General features: G+C 38.2%; 1 protein-coding gene and 1 pseudogene across 1 annotated transcript; both read right to left on the bottom strand.

Annotated features, from left to right (window-relative positions):
- Positions 1-1073: 1073 nt before the first annotated feature.
- LOC129678628 (alpha-soluble NSF attachment protein-like) lies at positions 1074-2748 on the bottom strand (annotated as a pseudogene).
- A 199-nt stretch (positions 2749-2947) lies between these two features.
- On the bottom strand, positions 2948-11956 carry LOC129678627 (cobalamin trafficking protein CblD-like). Its single transcript, XM_055609500.1, has 4 exons — positions 11785-11956; positions 10530-10660; positions 4234-4320; positions 2948-3456 (listed from the first exon to the last, which is right to left on the bottom strand). Exons 1-4 carry the CDS (start codon positions 11939-11941, stop codon positions 3262-3264), a joined length of 570 nt encoding a protein of 189 aa, XP_055465475.1. The 5' UTR covers positions 11942-11956; the 3' UTR covers positions 2948-3261.
- Between the last annotated feature and the right edge of the window lie 1998 nt (positions 11957-13954).

Genomic DNA, 13954 nt, shown 5'->3' with positions numbered 1-13954 from the left:
GCACTAATGGTTCAACGTCCATACCAAGAAAGCTGAAAGCTAAAAACACAACACTGCTACTCAAACCCCTATGGGCTAATGAGATTAATCTGTAACTGTGGAGGCACATTATGTACTACTTTTAGGTAACCCAAATATATAGCTGAAGTTGTGGAATGAGGTGCCTTGGAACACTGTTTCTCAAGTGCAGGCAAAGCCCTTAGATAAAATATGCTACACTTGGCTGTAATTGACTTCAAAAAAGAAAGCATTCTGTCCCTTAATAGAATTTTGCTGTTTGGAAACAGTTTTGTTACCATCAGGGGTTTGCCACTGTATCTAAGTAGGCAGAGCCAGGGTGATGCTAAACAAACCACACACTGTATTAAATGGACCCCCCCCCCCAAAAAAAGACTTATCCACTCAAAGTGTAAGCAATATAGAGGTAGATACACACTATTTTGGAGCAATACTAGAACCAGCTCTAAGAGAAAACAGAGTTTTGTTCAAGTATAAGAATTCAGTTGATGTTAAAAGTGATGGAAGCCCAAGACAGACACACAAGCTTTAAAATTAAAGTGAGAGAAGTTCTGTAGTGTAGTTGAATTTTTTGATAAGCATTAATTAAAATTTTAAAGATATATATTTCAGTAGACTTTAAAAGAAATTGAAGTTATACAGAGCACAATTTGTTTCTTTACTAAATGTAGCACTAGCATTAGTTAACCCTAAAGTTCTTTCAACTTAAATTCTGGGACTCTTCGGATGCTTAGTAGACCTCTTGATAGCCATTAAGAACGAATAGGCAATATATATAAATAAAAGAATCCTGTGCTGGGTCTTACATTAAGTGTGTTGTTTAGTCAGAGATTATACACTTTCATGTTCGTATGGCCTTGTGTAAGATGAAATGGATGCCTGAGGCTTTTTCTCGTATCACAGTACTAAATAACCAACCACTTAATATATTATCAATAAGATTGATTGGCAAAAGCCTCAGCTATTAAAGATGATTCATTTAAAGTTTATAACAGTGTAATAAGCACTGTAGAGTAATAGAAAACTAGGCACCTCTGGAGGGATGGAGTAAGTGATGTGATTTAGAGCTGAGGCATCAAGTTATATAAAAATATCTAACTGTGTCAACTACAGGGTTAAGAATTGTTCTTTTTTTTTTTAATCTAAGAATGAAATCGATTTACTTTTTTTTTTTTTCATGCAAAAGTGAGTTTTATTGTTCTTTTTGGGCCAGCTGCAGCTTCAGGTGGATGAAGGGAAAGAGGCTGGTGCAGAGCAGGGCCAATGCACCCTGTGAGCTCCAGGGCTGGAGCTAAGCTGAGATGCTCGCATTATAGGGAGCAGGGGAAAACTCCCATGGCAGAGGATTACCCCGTCATGGAGAGTAAGTCTCAGAGCTACCTATGCTCTTGTCTCTGCTAGGGGACCAAGTAGGAGAGATGGAAACAGCCTTAGCGCACAGCTGGTCAGGATAGGACTGGATGCTGACCCCAGGTTCCTGCGGCACAGAGAAATCTGCTTTGGTGAGCCTGTCCAGGTGATTTCCAGGGCAGGGGGACACCTTGAGGGGCTTAAATAAATGGCAGGGTGAGGGACACAGCGGGCCTCAGAGGTGACCAGCCAGCCAGCAGAGCCTGCCCCGGGCCCTCGAGGATGTGGCTCGCATCGTACCCAGTAGGCCTTCAGACTTCTGGTGGAAGGTGTTGGCCCCACCTCTGATGGACAGATGGTGGCTGGAGGCGCAGAGCAGGTCCTTCTGAACGATCTTTTTGATATGCAGCAGCATGGTGGTAAGCCACTGGTCCAGTCTTGAGATGGAGTCCTATTCCTTCACCAGCTGTTTAGCTGTCCACATTCTGTTCCTCTTGGGCTTTCCGCAGCTTTTTCATTAGCTTGTACTACCGGGAATCCGAGGAGGCCAGAATCATACCTCTGAACAGCCAACTTGGTGTTAAGCATGACGATGCAGAAAGCGGCAGAGGGCCACCTCGAAAACATAGTCTTTGGCGCTGTACTTGAGGAAGGGGCTGTCCATGGCGTTGGTCCCCACCTGCCCATAGATGTCGATAGCCTTCTGGTATTGCTCCAGCTGTGGGGCACAGCCAGCCACCTTCAGCAGACCTTGTTGGCTGAGCTTTTGGACTCTTCACCTTTGTAGTCTTATGCAGATTGCTTATAGTGGGTGATGGCCTTCACCACCACCACCAGTCTCTTCTCTGCAATGGAGATGTGGTACTTAGCCACGATCGTCAATCTGCGCATGTCTGTCTGTATAGATCTTGATTGCTCTCATCAGACAGTTTATGGCCCCAGGGGTCAGCTCTTTTGAAGGCATTGCCAGCGTCCACAAAGCACCTGCCTGCATCCTGTTTGCTCTGGAGCTGTAGGGAAATGTGAGCAGCCTGGCAGAAAGCGTTCTCAGTAGCACTCCAGTTCTTGGCCATCTTGACTAAGGTCGCTGTTTTGGCATAGTTCTTGTATGCTATTTTGTATAAACCTCTGAAGAGGACGAGGAAAAAGGACTGTTGAGTTCTTCACCTTGCGCCCCGAGTGCCACTGCCTCAGCCTGCTTTCCAGAGGTGTCCATGCGGTCGCACAGTTGTTTAGCTTGGCTCAGGCCAGACACAGCTAAGGGACAACGTGCAGGCCTTGGACAGTACACAGTCTGAGGAGCTCTGCCCGCTGTGTTGTCATTACCTGTGCCTGCTGCACCACATCTGATTTACTTTTTATACGTAAACGATGTACTACTTTTACTATTGTTTTTTCCTGCTGACAGTCCTTCAAAATAATTAACTGCCATTTAGAATAGCAGTTAAAAAAAAAAACAATTAAAAAAGTAAAGTCTTCAGTGAATCTAGAATTATCAATAGTATTACAAGAAAAAAAACCATTAACCTATTAAATAGCTGTATTTTTTTAAACTATTGCAATAAAGAAACACAAGTCATCATAGCCAAATGTATCATTTATTTTTGGAAAAAAACAAAGTTTTCCCAATAAAGGGGAGAATTAACAATAAGAGACCATATATACCCTGGTACATGTTGATGACCTCATTATGCAGAATGTGTGTTCAACATGTACTCCAGAATATGAATTAGCATTTGCAATTTGAAATCCCAAGTCACCTGTTGATGTAAACCACAAATGATGAAATAAATACCTAGAAACAAGAATCCTGTAGAAGCTGCAGTCCACAGCTGTATGTATACAGAGCAGTCCGTTACAGACAGGCAGTGCCGCAACCATCACAGTGCAAGGCTAGTTTCCACTGAGCTTCCTCATGATATGGCTGTCTGCTGCTGCATTAGTGAAGATGCTCCCTACAACCACATGAGTACCCCAGAGACTATGACGGATCACTTTACAGCAGCCAAGGTCATCAACAGAGAATCCTAAATGCCGGTAGCGTTCATCTGTTTCAAACAGTGTGTTGTTTGTATATGGTCCAAAAAACTAGAGGAAATAAGAAATGAAGTAATATTTTCATTAGGGAGAAAGACACTGTAGGAATATTTCTGTAAATGCAAACACATGTTTCAAAACATGTTTAATCCAATAAAAAGTCACGTTCCAAACCTAGACTATTCTAACAGACCCTTCCCAGTTCTTGTGCATGCTGGAAATAAGAAATGACTCATCTAGAACTGAACACATAGCATGACACAAACTTTAAAGAAGAATGAAGTCTAAGAGAACCACCTTATGATTCATCTCCATCACTTTTATGAAAGGGGACTAAAGGCAGAGTCTTCTAGTCTATATGACATGGTACTTGACTCTGAGAAGTAGCAAATATGTATTTCTTCTTAAAATTAAAAGTGATTTTATTACTTCCTGTGATTGAAGTATGTGACCATGACTATATAAAAACTTTCAGAAAGTTATTCTCTAAATTTTTTTATACTTTATATTACCTTCAAAATACTTTGGTCATTTAAGAAACCAGGCTAGACCATAGTAATTTCTAAGTTTTAGTTTACAAAGAGTAAACATATAAGTTCATTATTATTATTAACAAAACCAGTCCTAAAAATGTCTCTTAGAATTGTGAAAACAAGAGCTTTACACTAATTCAACTTCTTTGGATAATATTTTGAGTTGTAAAAAAGTCTAAATGGATGGGTTTTTTGTTTGTTTTTCAATTTTCTTTGGCCCATAGGACAGCTATGATTTTACAATAAGAACTCTATCTACTTCATATAATATGGCTTTCAAAGTGTATTTACTCACTGCCAAACCAGATGATGGATCAATGAAATCAGCCCAGTATCCTTCAGCCCGAAGAGCATAGCAAATTTCCTTAGCACCATTAATGAACTGCAGAGGAAAAGGTAACATCAATGTTTGATGTAACATCACTCAGACAAATTATATTTCTTAAATTAAAATGTTAAATAAGTATCTTTTACTTCAGAGAAAACTATAGGATTAATAAAAAGCAAATTAAGACTGTAAATCAGATTTTCACCATTTCAAAAGACCAATGGTTAAAACAAGTTTTACCTCTATAATGAAACCTGTATTTTGTACTTTTATTTACAAAGTATATCTACATCATTTCTATACTATTACCTCCTAAATCTGTCCTAAAGTTTAAACTATAGCTTATTTATTTTTATTTTTGTAAAATGAAGATCACAAATAGGTAAGCAAAAAGCAAAAATTAAAAAAAAGATTTAACCCATCCATTGGTTAACAGAGGCTGCGAAAAGGCCAGAGATGGTCCTGTTGGCTGTTCTTCCAGAAAACTTGAGTTCTATTCTTAGCACCTGCATGGGTAGTAGGGGCATCTGGCTCTCTATTCTGGCCTCTGTGGGTAACAGTCACACATATGCGACACAGACATACATGTAGCCAAAACACCCATAAAGTTGTAAAAGATTCGATTATTGTGTATCCTTCAACTATATCTATCTACCCATATTTCTGAAAAGGCAACTAAAATGGGACTGTAGTTCAATCATAGAGAACTTTTCCAGTTTGCCCAATGCCCTAGCCTAAATCAAAACAACACATCTGAATATACAGGTACATGGAGCAGAGGAGTAAGTAGGATACCCATTTTTCTCTAAACTTGTGTGTCTTTTAGATGTTGTGTATGATTGTTAAATACCATAAGTACAGGTCAGGATTGTGGTCTTGCTTTCTTTCTTTGAGAAAATGGGAGCAAGTGTCTACTTGTATCTTTGTAAACCTTTTATTTAAAAGCATGAAGTGGATGCTGGTTTTTGTCAACTTTAGACAAGACAGGGTGTTCTGGAAGAGGATGAGATTTGCCTGTGGGCAAAAATGCAGGGCATCTTCTTGATTAATGATAGACAAGGGAGAATCCAAATACAGCCAATAATGGATGGATCACCTCTACTCAGGTGGTCTTGGATTATAAAGTAGGCTGAATAAGAATCGGAAAGCAAGCCAGTAATCAGTGTTTCTCCATGGCCTTCAGTTCCTGCTTCCAGATTTCTGCTTTAAATTCCTGCCTTGACTTTCCTCAATGATGATCTGTGATAAACTCCTTTTTCCCCCAAGTTGGTTTTGGTGTAATTGTAGCAACAGAAAATAAACGAGGCCAGAGTGGAATCCAAGCAAAGTAGTGATGTCACTGAGTTTAGGAGGCAAAAATTAAGAATTTTGGACTGCTGAAACATCTGCAATTTGTCTGGCAGAGCAGTGCAAAGAGGCAGACATACAACAAGCTCCTGAGTGGCAATTCACCCTGGTTGCTTAGCAGAAAGCTGAGCTGAGTAAGCAAGAGCCAAGATTGATTTGAGCAGACCTAGCAAATACCTAGGTGTGAAACTTGAGAATTGAAAGGTAATATGCAGGGGTCAGAGAGTGCTGGGAAACATGGATTTCTGTTCCATCAAGAGTGAAGAGACACAGCACTTGTGGCATTCAGTTGATGATGACTCTAATGGCCAGGACTTAGGAATGCAGACTATGAGCTACAAACACTGGTAAATTATAGTTCTAGAGCAAATCAAGCTTACTGCCTGTTTGGATAAGCCATTTTACGAACACAGCTACATCCATTCATTTATTTAATGCCTATGGTTATTTTAACAGTGAAAGGCAAAGCTTATAGCTGAGATGGATTGTCCAAGATGCCTATAATACACAAATCCCCTGTCTGAGATCTTATTTTCTATGATTTTAATTATCTACGGTCAACTGACCTCAAAACACAGTAATCTGAAAATTCTAGAAATAATTAAATAATTTGTAAGTTTTAAATGTCAAACCATTCTGAGTAGTATAATAAAATCTCACAGCATCTGGCCAGCCTACCTGGGATATGAATATCTCTTGGTTTAGTGTTCATGCTACCCTCCTATTAGACACTTAGTAACTGTCCTGACTATCAGATCAACTGCGAGGTAGCCCAGTAACTGTGCAGACTATCATTTTCCTTAATAATGACCCCACTGTGTAACGACAGTGATGCTTGCAATCAGCATACATCAAAACAAACAAAAAAACCAAAAAACTTCCTTTAAGCAAAAAGTAGAAAAACAGTATTTTGAAAGAGACCATATTTACATAATTTTGTTTAAAGCAACTGTTATTCTGTAGTATCAGTAATTATCGTTAATGTTTAAATGTGCTGCTGACATAAACTAAACTCTATCATAGGCATATAAATACACTGTAATCAAAGTTATGGTCTTGCTCTTATCATCAGTGGCTAAAGAAGATGACCATATCTGAGATTTGTTAAAAGTTTACAGGAGCCACCATGTTGCTACTAGTGAGGGAGCCTACATCAAGCCGGAATGGAATTACTCAAGGTACTGCCAGGTAATTAGTAATCAAACTGAACCCAAAATAGGTCAGTTTTCAAAAACAGCCAGAAAACTGACAGCAACCAGTTAATCAGAAGGGGCCTACTTTACCTCAGCCAGTGTAAGAAAGCCCTCCTTATTCTATCCTGTAAGGAAAGTAACTCTGAAAGAACCAACTTGTCTACACCTTGTTCTGCTTCTACTTTCTTTAGCACCTCTAGCTTTACTGCCAAAGTCTTCTGTTCGGCCCCTGATCTATATATTTTGACTCTCAACACACTACAAAGGTAGAGCCTAAGTCCAGCCTAACTTAGGAGTGAATTTTTTAAATTTATTTATTGGTTTATTAATTAATTAGTTTATTTACTTTGTATCTGAGCTGTAGCCCCCTCCCTCATCACCTCCTAATCCCACCCTCCTTCCCTCATCTTCTCCCATGCCCCTTCCCACATCCACTGATAGGGGAGGTCCTCTTCCCCTTCCCTCTGTTCCTAGTTATAACACAAAGCTGAGTACTGCTCACCTCACAGTTGCCAACTGATCACACCATGCTCAGTCAGGCAAACTTAGAGCTACCATCATAGTGTTTCTGGACTTCATGTCTGCTTTCTGTCTATACATGCTTCCTGCGCAGATGGCAGGGTGAGGACTCAGCTTACTCTCCTCGGGGCTGTGCCACTCCTAAGTCACTGTATTCAAACTGTACACTCACTTGTCACAAGCTTTTCTTTCTTCAGAACTACATTGATTATGTTTTTGACACTTTTTACAAGAAGTTTAGAGACTCCTACGGGAGGCATAACACCTATGCTAATTTTTCTCTCCATATCTACTTGTAAACTGGTGATATATTAAATAACACTGTATTCTCTAGTTTATCACCGACACTCAACATTAACATTAGTTGCTGTATTTCATAATCTTTGTAAGTCTTAAAAGTAAGTCATTAGACCATATTCCAACTTAATGAAAAAAGTCATACCAAAACTAAAAAGAACAAAATAATACAATCAAGCATGTACAAAGGTTAACTAAAAGAATCTCATTAAGAGCACCAGCAAATTTCACTTAGGATTTCTATTTGTCAAAGACAAACACTGACATCTGCTGGAAAAAAATCAGAATTGGATATGGAGAATAAGCTAAAAGTGGGTCTAATAAAATCATTAACATATTTTAATTAAAATATTTACCCACAGAAATTTAGCTTCTGCAATTTAGTCTGTACAAAGTCACACTAGTTATAGGAAATTGAGAAAAACTATCTTGGAGTCAATATCAAATTAGGCCAGAATCTTTAAGATGTTCACAAACCAGCACTACTAATGTGATGCATACAAATGAGCGCTGTGGCAGCTTACTATGTGATGAGAACCATACATTTATTAAGGCTTTACTATGTAAATAAGATGTTTGTTATTTATTGCCTTCTTAAATTCTCTTAAATCTGAAAGTCTGTCTGTTTTTAGATAAGGTCTCTCTCACTATGTTTTCCTGGCTGTCCTAGAACTCACTATATGACCAGACTAGCCTCAAACGCCCAGAAATCCACCTGCCTCTGTCTCCTGATCAAAGGTGCAGACTACCACACTAGCCTGAATGTTGTACGCCTCTATATAAGTCCATTTTAATTAGTATACAATATGCTCATCTCTGTTAAAACACTATGACGTGTATGAGTAAGCTCTATGTGGTACATCTGAGTAGCATGCTACTACATAACATACTGCTGAACATATAAACTATAATACTATCTATCACAAACGAAGAGGCCACCTTGATAACCCTCAGCAGTAGTAAAGGGCCCACCCGACAGTGCCTTGCATGGAAACCAATAAGGGGAATTTTCAACGGGACTAAGCTAAGGTACTCAATGACTCATTCTCAATCTATCACACAAAGGAATACTCTTTTTTGTCCTACAGAAAGATTCATATTACCCAACATCAACTTTAAGGTAATTTACTATATAGCTTTAAATTATTAAATACATATGTATGTAATTATCTAAAGATTTTATGCGATAAAAAGAATGTTAAATTATAAGGTACGCTAGGGCCATGGCATATATACTAAAATAATTTCTGGGGTAGGCATATCATCAACATCTATCAAAATTTAAAATGACAGTAATTCAGCCATCTTCTATGTAGGGGTCTATGGAGGTTAGTGCTCATAAAAATGTACATTAACAATGACTCTTCCCAGCTGTGCCAGTAAAAACAAAAGTTGGATTTTCAATTTATAAATCAGAAAATTTAAAATAACTTACAATTATAGTTTACTAATAATATAATGCAGATTTTATAAGAACTAGTTAAAGAGAGGTGTAAAAATGTATCTTTAGGTTAAAAGCAAAGGGCAGGAAAAAGATGCATACAGTAAGTATCCTGTCACACTGATTCCTTAGGGGTGACTGGGTTGTTTTTCACTATTTACTTGATACGCTATAGAGGGTGTAGGAGAAATGCAGGAAAGGGACAGTGTTGGAGTAATATATTTAGAAAAATTCAGAAAAGGAATAAATGGAACTATATGTTTCAAGAATACCAAGAAAAGTGGCATTTAAAAGGCATTATTATTTCATGTGTATAGCTATTTTCCCTGCACGTATGTTTGTGGACAATATGTATGCATGGTGCTCACAAAAGCCGTAAGAGGAAATGGAATCCCCTGAAACTATAGTTAGAATTAGTTGTGAGCCACCATGTGGGTGCTGGGAATCAAACCACATCTTCTGGAAGAGCAGCAAGTGCTCTTGGCTGCTGAGCTATCGCTGCAGTCCCTGAAAGTAGCACTGAAAAATGGTGCCATTTCTTCAGTGTTTGAAATACTTTACAGAGCAAACACAGGCCAGAAAAGACAATTTCTCTTGTGTAAAAGATAGTAGTTGCATTGTTTAAATGCATTCGTGATAATTCAGGAGTTATCAATATGTGTTGGTGTTGTGCTAAAGAAATCAGTCTTCCTCTTGGGGTAATTTAGCAGAGAAAGAGCCCAGATTTGAATTCTCTACTTGTCTCCCTGAAGCTTATGTTTTCTGGCTTATCTATAATCTGTCAGCAACATGAGTCTGAATCTGTTTCTGCCTGAATGCCCTCTTATCTGTCTCTGTCTGTCTCCCTCACAAAGGGCTTTTGCTCTGTATTTATTTAACAACCCAGAAAAGCATTACATAGGGTAGGAATGAGGGCTACTTTACAGAAATCGTTAACGGAGTTTTACGAGGCATTAAGTCACTGACTCCAGCTTATGCAGAAGCACCCAGAAAAGCAAACATTCACTTATCAAATAATATCCAGGTTTCCAGCACTTAAGGCAGTTATTTATTATGTGAGGTTGCTTGCAATCTGTTGGCTACTTTCAGCAAATGATTAACACAATACAAACATACACACATTCATTATTTTTGGTCAGGGGCATAAAGGAGTGAATAACCTAAGATTACAGCTATGCGGTAGTTTAGGCTGTAAACACTGATTACATAGGAAATCCAAAGCAAAAAAGGTGGTTGTTACATTGTTCTCTTAAAGGCAGGTTAAGAACACAAGCTGACTGTACAGTCTGATAGCAGTTTAAGTCTAAAGCAACCACAATGTGTGTTATTAATTCATCTGGGAGGTCCAGCAAAAGTTCAAGTTTCTTAGCATGTAAGAGGGATTTTCATAATCATCTGTCAACACAACTGACGCAGTGGCATTTAAATATGACAGCATTTAGTCATAAGGAAACTGGGAGAGTTACCTTTTCCAAGAGCATCTCTCTCTCAAGTTCTACCTCTTCACTCCAAACAGTCATATCATTTTCAGTTTTCTGTGTCACAGTCAGGATCATTAGTTTGCTATTAGCCACTTCTGGAAAAAGTGACTCAAAATCTAAAAATAAGAATATAAATTCCAAGAAGAAAACAATTAGCTTTACATAAAGAGCTATAGTTTGTAGAAATAACTTACTCAGAAAGATGAAATTAAGTTAAATTACTGTACTAAGGCAGATTTACAAACATGCCACTTCTGAAGAGTAAAATGAATGCAGTTTTTGAGTTGAAACAGCAATACAAACAACTCTGAAAGTTAAGCTCTATTACACTGTTTTGCTTTTAATATAAACTTTCAAATGAATTAATCATTAAGACTTTTCTGACAAACATGCCACTTCTGAAGAGTAAATGAATGCAGTTTTTGAGTTGAAACAGCAATACAAACAACTCTGAAAGTTAAGCTCTATTACACTGTTTTGCTTTTAATATAAACTTTCAAATGAATTAATCATTAAGACTTTTCTGACAACTGGTCAAAATGCAGAGAATTGACTGTGGAGTACACAGCCACAAATGGGACGTCTACATCACACCAGCTTTCAGAGTTCAGGAAGGATGGACACGATAGGACTTCAGAACTCACAGCGGCTATGCAGAAGACCTGCACAAAGTGAGGACAACATTCTAGCATGAAGTAGAGAAGCTCACAAGTTCCCAACCTTAACTGAACTATGGACAGTTGATGGGCTGTGGGGGAATGTGTGGCTGCTGGTAGGTTAACCATTTTCTTGTGAGTGGACCTCACCCAGAAGTACATGGGTAATACCAATGAACTCCACTGTTTATTTTTTTAAAAATAAGATACGGAGTTGGGGGGGGGGTGGGAATAGTTCAGGGAGGTAGTGGGAGACCCTCTAAGAGGGACAGGAATGAAGATGAATATAATCAAAACTCACAGTATGAGAGTCTCAAAGATTCTTCTTTGCACATATACATAAACTTATAAAAATTATAGTTATAAGCATAGAAATACAAAGTTTAGGGGAAATACAAATCTTACTCCTATATAACTGAAATATGAGTTCAGATGTCAAATGTCAAGCAATCATTTCTAAGCAGACATATTAAATAGCAGTACAGAGAGCCCTACAAGTACTCTGAGTTCTTCATTAAGCATATGAAAACACTGGTAACAACATCTAACACACATGTTGAGTTTCAATGCAGAAAGTCTGCTACCTCTTCGCAGCAGTTCTGGGCATGTCTGAATTGCACACTCAACTCTCGCACTTTCAAAGTAAGCTTCTGCACTGTTGATTTCTTGTTCAAGAGGTGCATCACTGCCCTGTGGGAACAAGGACAAGAATGAAAGGAAAAACTTGAGTTCAAATAACATGTCATGCTTGTTAATAATTTTTTGATTGTCTGTTGTTTTTCAAGACAGAGTTTCTCTGTCTAATCTTAGCTATCCTAGACTCATTCAGTGGACCAGGCTGGCCTCTAGCTCAGACATTCTCCTGCCTCTGCCTCCCCAAGTGCTTGGATTACAGCTGTATGCCACCACACCCAGCTGCCCTGACTTTTTAAAATAAATTTAGTAGGATAAATTTATTGGAAGAAAAAAAAATTCTTTGATATAATAAAATAAATATTAAATACATTTAAATTTTGCTATTTAGATGTCAAACATAAGGGTTTTGTATTGGTTTATACGTATTGTAAATTCTGGGCAGATGTTAGTAGTGAAGTATGCACATACATGTGTCTTTAACCATTTACTTAACATCCATAGTTATAAAAATGTTCATGAAATTGCTACAGTATTATGGCTTCTGGGAATGGAGTTCTGAAGAAAAACTGCTTTGCTAGCAGAATTCAGGAAGAGCTGAAATAGCAGTAAGCGATTGTGGGTGTTTATAGGTAGAATATAGATTAGGAATTCAAAAAAAAAAAAAAAAAAAAATGCAACAAATCCAGGAAGAATGCAAAAGCATGCAATTCCATTATTGCACTTATTATTTTCACTTTTCATGTAAAGAAGCAAAGGCTCAGAAAGACTAAATGACTTTCTCAAATTAACAAACTAGGTGTTACAGTTAACACTTGAACCCAGATTTATCCTCTTTCTCTAGTCCATTATGTTATATATAATATAATGTCTCTAAAGTTGCAGATAAAAGAGACAGGACATAAAGTCTGACAGAGTTGAAGGGACAAAAATAATTTAGCAAAAAATTCACAGAATGGAGCAATGTGACTCTGACAGTATTTGTAGGGACATGCGACACAGGGGAGGTAAGGGTGGTCCTACGATTTTTATCTTAAGACAGGGGAATGATAGCTATACTATTCATATGACTGTGAGACAGGAATAAGGAAAAACTCAGAAGAGAAAAAAAGGGCCACTTTAGTATTAAACACAGAATCTGGGGCTTACCAGATATCCAAATAAAGACAGTCACTGGGCAGAGATCACAAATAATACCAACTTAGGAATTATAAAGACTTAGCTTGTTGAAAGAGCTAATGAACTAGTGACTCCAGTAAGTCAATAACATCCAATGTCCAGTCCAACTCATCCTTTGAAAGACTGGTGTGGCAAATAATATAGGCTTATTTAAAACTATGTAACCAGGGCTGCCAAGATGGCTCAACAGGTAAGAGCATGATTGCTCTCGCACATGTCCTGAGTTCAGTTCCTAACATCTACTTGAGGCAGCTCACTTGAGGCAGGTAACTCCAGCTCCAGAGAATCTTATGCCTCTGGCCTACATGGTCACCAGTACTCCTGTGCACATGCACACACACACACCACATAATTAAAAATAAATCATTAAAAACAAACAAGAACTCAACCCCTCCCAAACAAAACAAAAACAAAAATAAACCTCTACTTAAACTATGTAGCAATGTCATACCTTAGGAGTTTTACCAAAACTCTGAGATGCATGTATCCTCCTATTTCCAAGAATAATGGTGCAATTCTAGTTTAAACAATTATAACGCAGGGCTTAGATAGTGTCCTTGTGCAGGCATGAGAATCTTTGAATTCCTAGCACCCACCTAAACTACTAGCATGGAGGCAAGCATATCTGTATCCAAGTGTTAGGGGCCCGGATGGCCAGCCTTGCCAAAATAGCAAGCTCTGATCCAGTGACAGACTGCTTCAAAAAGTAAGGTGGAGAAGAAACTAAGAAAGACATGCCCGTATCAGCTTTGGTTTCCACTTGTGCCCTCTTGAGCAGGCATTTCTGCACATACATTTGGATATGTGTTCATACACAGACAAACATACCACATAAACACGCATGAAAAAAAATTACAAAAGCCTTCCCCTTAACCCCTTAGAGATTGTTTTTATCCCCCCCCCAAGTCAATCGTTTATACTGCTTTCCTTTTAATTGACTAA

Source organism: Psammomys obesus, unplaced genomic scaffold (assembly GCF_907164565.1).
Source record: "Psammomys obesus unplaced genomic scaffold, mPsaObe1.curated_primary_1811, whole genome shotgun sequence".
In the NCBI taxonomy this organism is placed as follows: domain Eukaryota; kingdom Metazoa; phylum Chordata; class Mammalia; order Rodentia; family Muridae; genus Psammomys; species Psammomys obesus.
Note: the sequence above shows the minus strand (reverse complement) of the source record. Positions and strands in the feature narration are given on the sequence as shown.

Excerpts from the sequence above, each read along its gene's own strand:
- LOC129678627 (XM_055609500.1), bottom strand. The coding sequence starts at position 11,941 with ATGTTATTTGAACTCAAGTTTTTCCTTTCATTCTTGTCCTTGTTCCCA. Across the intron at positions 10,661-11,784 it reads CCCAGAACTGCTGCGAAGAG|ATTTTGAGTCACTTTTTCCA; the intron begins GTAGCAGACTTT and ends TCTTATTTTTAG. Across the intron at positions 3,457-4,233 it reads ATCCATCATCTGGTTTGGCA|TTTTTTGGACCATATACAAA; the intron begins GTGAGTAAATAC and ends TATTTCCTCTAG.